The sequence below is a fragment of the Salpingoeca rosetta genome (genome assembly GCF_000188695.1).
Source record: "Salpingoeca rosetta unplaced genomic scaffold supercont1.7, whole genome shotgun sequence".
In the NCBI taxonomy this organism is placed as follows: Eukaryota; class Choanoflagellata; order Craspedida; family Salpingoecidae; genus Salpingoeca; species Salpingoeca rosetta.
In genome coordinates, this window is record NW_004754927.1 from 637,687 (window position 1) to 639,850 (window position 2,164).

General features: G+C 54.5%; 1 protein-coding gene across 1 annotated transcript in view; it reads left to right on the top strand.

The window, feature by feature from the left end:
• Positions 1-523: 523 nt before the first annotated feature.
• PTSG_03174 (uncharacterized protein) overlaps positions 524-2,164 on the top strand; it is a 5,676-nt gene continuing 4,035 nt past the window's right edge. The window contains exons 1-6 of the mRNA XM_004995703.1: positions 524-612; positions 799-870; positions 1,053-1,120; positions 1,321-1,375; positions 1,509-1,596; positions 1,847-2,028. Of these exons, the coding sequence (XP_004995760.1) occupies positions 577-612; positions 799-870; positions 1,053-1,120; positions 1,321-1,375; positions 1,509-1,596; positions 1,847-2,028 (501 nt within the window). The 5' untranslated portion in view covers positions 524-576. The remainder of the gene's footprint in view (positions 613-798; positions 871-1,052; positions 1,121-1,320; positions 1,376-1,508; positions 1,597-1,846; positions 2,029-2,164) is intronic.

Consider the following 2,164-nt stretch of genomic DNA (forward strand, 5'->3'; position numbering starts at 1 on the left):
AGCTAGTGGCACATATGAGCATCAGACTGAGCGTCGCTACTTTACTTCGCCCTTCCAAAGACAACCGGAGAAGGATGTCATGGCAGTGAGCAGGAGGAAGTTTGCGGGCGTATTTGGCGGCAGTGCTCACAAATCTCTACCAGTTCCTCTCTTATGGCCAACTACAACCAAACAACACACACACACACACACACACACGCACACACACGCACACACACACACACACACACACACACACACACACACACACACACACGACGCATGCATGCATGGACAGACCTGTTGATCTTGTGGAGGGACATGGGCACACGAGCGGTGCGGTTTCCAAGCCAGTAATCCATGCTTGCGGTTGCGAGTCGTGAGAGCAGCGATCCAGGGGTGCGAATGGTGGACAGTGATGTGTGCGTGTGTGTGTGCGGAGGGAAATGGTTGTTGGTCTTGTTTTGTTTGTGCGGCAGTGGAAGAAGTTGGCTTCTGCTTGGAGGATATGGACAATCTGTAGAAGATAACCAGCAATATTCGGCACGACTGTGCGCAAACGAAGAAAGACTTTCAGTCAAGCAGGCGAGGAGGAAAATGAGTGGCTGTGTGCGAGAGGAGGTCGACACGCTGGTGAGCCGTGTGTGTGTGTGTGTGTGTGCTTGTGTGTGTGTGTTTGTATGTGTGTGTGTGTGCTTGTGTGTGCTGCTGCTGCTGCTGCTGTTGTTGTTGTTGTTGCTGTTGTTGTTGCCTTGATGAGATCGCTTCCTCACTGACGTACTCATGCACGTGTACACATTTTGCCCCCCATCATCGTAGACCCGCGAGTATGAGTGGCTTGTCGCCACTGAGCTCCCATCCATGTTCAAGGACATTGGCCGCTTGCTGGAGGTGCGCGCGTGTGTGTGCGTGTGCGTATGTGTGTGTGTGTGTGTGCGGTTGCGTGTAGTGATTGTGCGCACTTGCTTTGTTTCGACTTGCACGTCGTCGTGTGTGCTGCATGCACTACACGGCACTCACATAACGGGCGTGTTCCTGTGTTTTGTTTTGGTTTCTTTGCTTCCTGCTGGCAGGCCATTGTGGCCCAGCTTGCGCCGGATCCAAGGACCACGCGGCCATCCCGAATTCCCATCAGTTGCCCGTACGCATAATTGTTTGAACCGTGCACATGCATACACATGCTAATAAGCACATGCGCTCATCACACATTCACACACCCACTCACTCACACACTCACATAGACTCACACACTCACACACTCAAACTCACACACACACACACGCTGTGTGTTGTTGCTCGAACTGCTGCCGCTATGCCTTGATGTTGTTTGTGTATTTGCAGGAATGGCCATCTGCGTGGACACGTGGTTGTTCTTGGGGCCTGCGTGACCCAAGCGGTGCGTGCAGCGCTGTTGAATGCCCTTGCGCACATGTACAAATCACAATCAAAGTGCTCAGTGTTGCGGCTGCAGCTGTCGTGTTGCCCGTACCTTACACGTGCTGCTTTATCTTCCCCGTTGTGTTGAGCAGGAAGTGGAGCGCCGCCTGCCCAAGAAGGGAAACACATCAGGAAACCCAACAGAGTTTTCCACCCGAATTGACTCCGACACACCTTACCGTATCGACCAGGTGTGTGTGTGTGTGTGTGTGTGTGTGTGTGTGTGTGTGTGTGTGTGTGTGTGTGTGTGTGTGTGTGTGTGTGTGTGTGTGTGTGTGTGTGTGTGTCCCTTTGTTGTGTTTTGCTGTACACGTGCATACAGTGTTGTATTGCCGTTTCCACGCCACAATCGCGCCCGCCAACTCCACCCCTCACCCACACCACGAACCCCCCCCCCCTCCTCCCGGGCCGTCTTCCGCCCTCTGACCAGATGAGGTGCGGCAGGCCAAGCAGCCGTTCATGCTTGGCGGGTCGATGAAAGGGTACGTCTTCAAGCACCGCGACACGTGGATGGTTGTTGACGCAGAGGAGATTGGCCTGTGCGAAGTGCCCACGTTTTCTTCCGTCCTGGGCCTCCTTCACGACGCACAGCACCTCACCCAGGCCGTCACGGTACGCGCCTGCGAAAGTTGGGGGGGGGACGGAGGGAGGAAAGGAGGGAGAGGAGGGAGAAGCGGGCAGGAACACGGTGTAGCGACACGTGTGTGTGTGTGTGTGTGTGTGTGTGTGTGTGTGTGTGTGTGTGTGT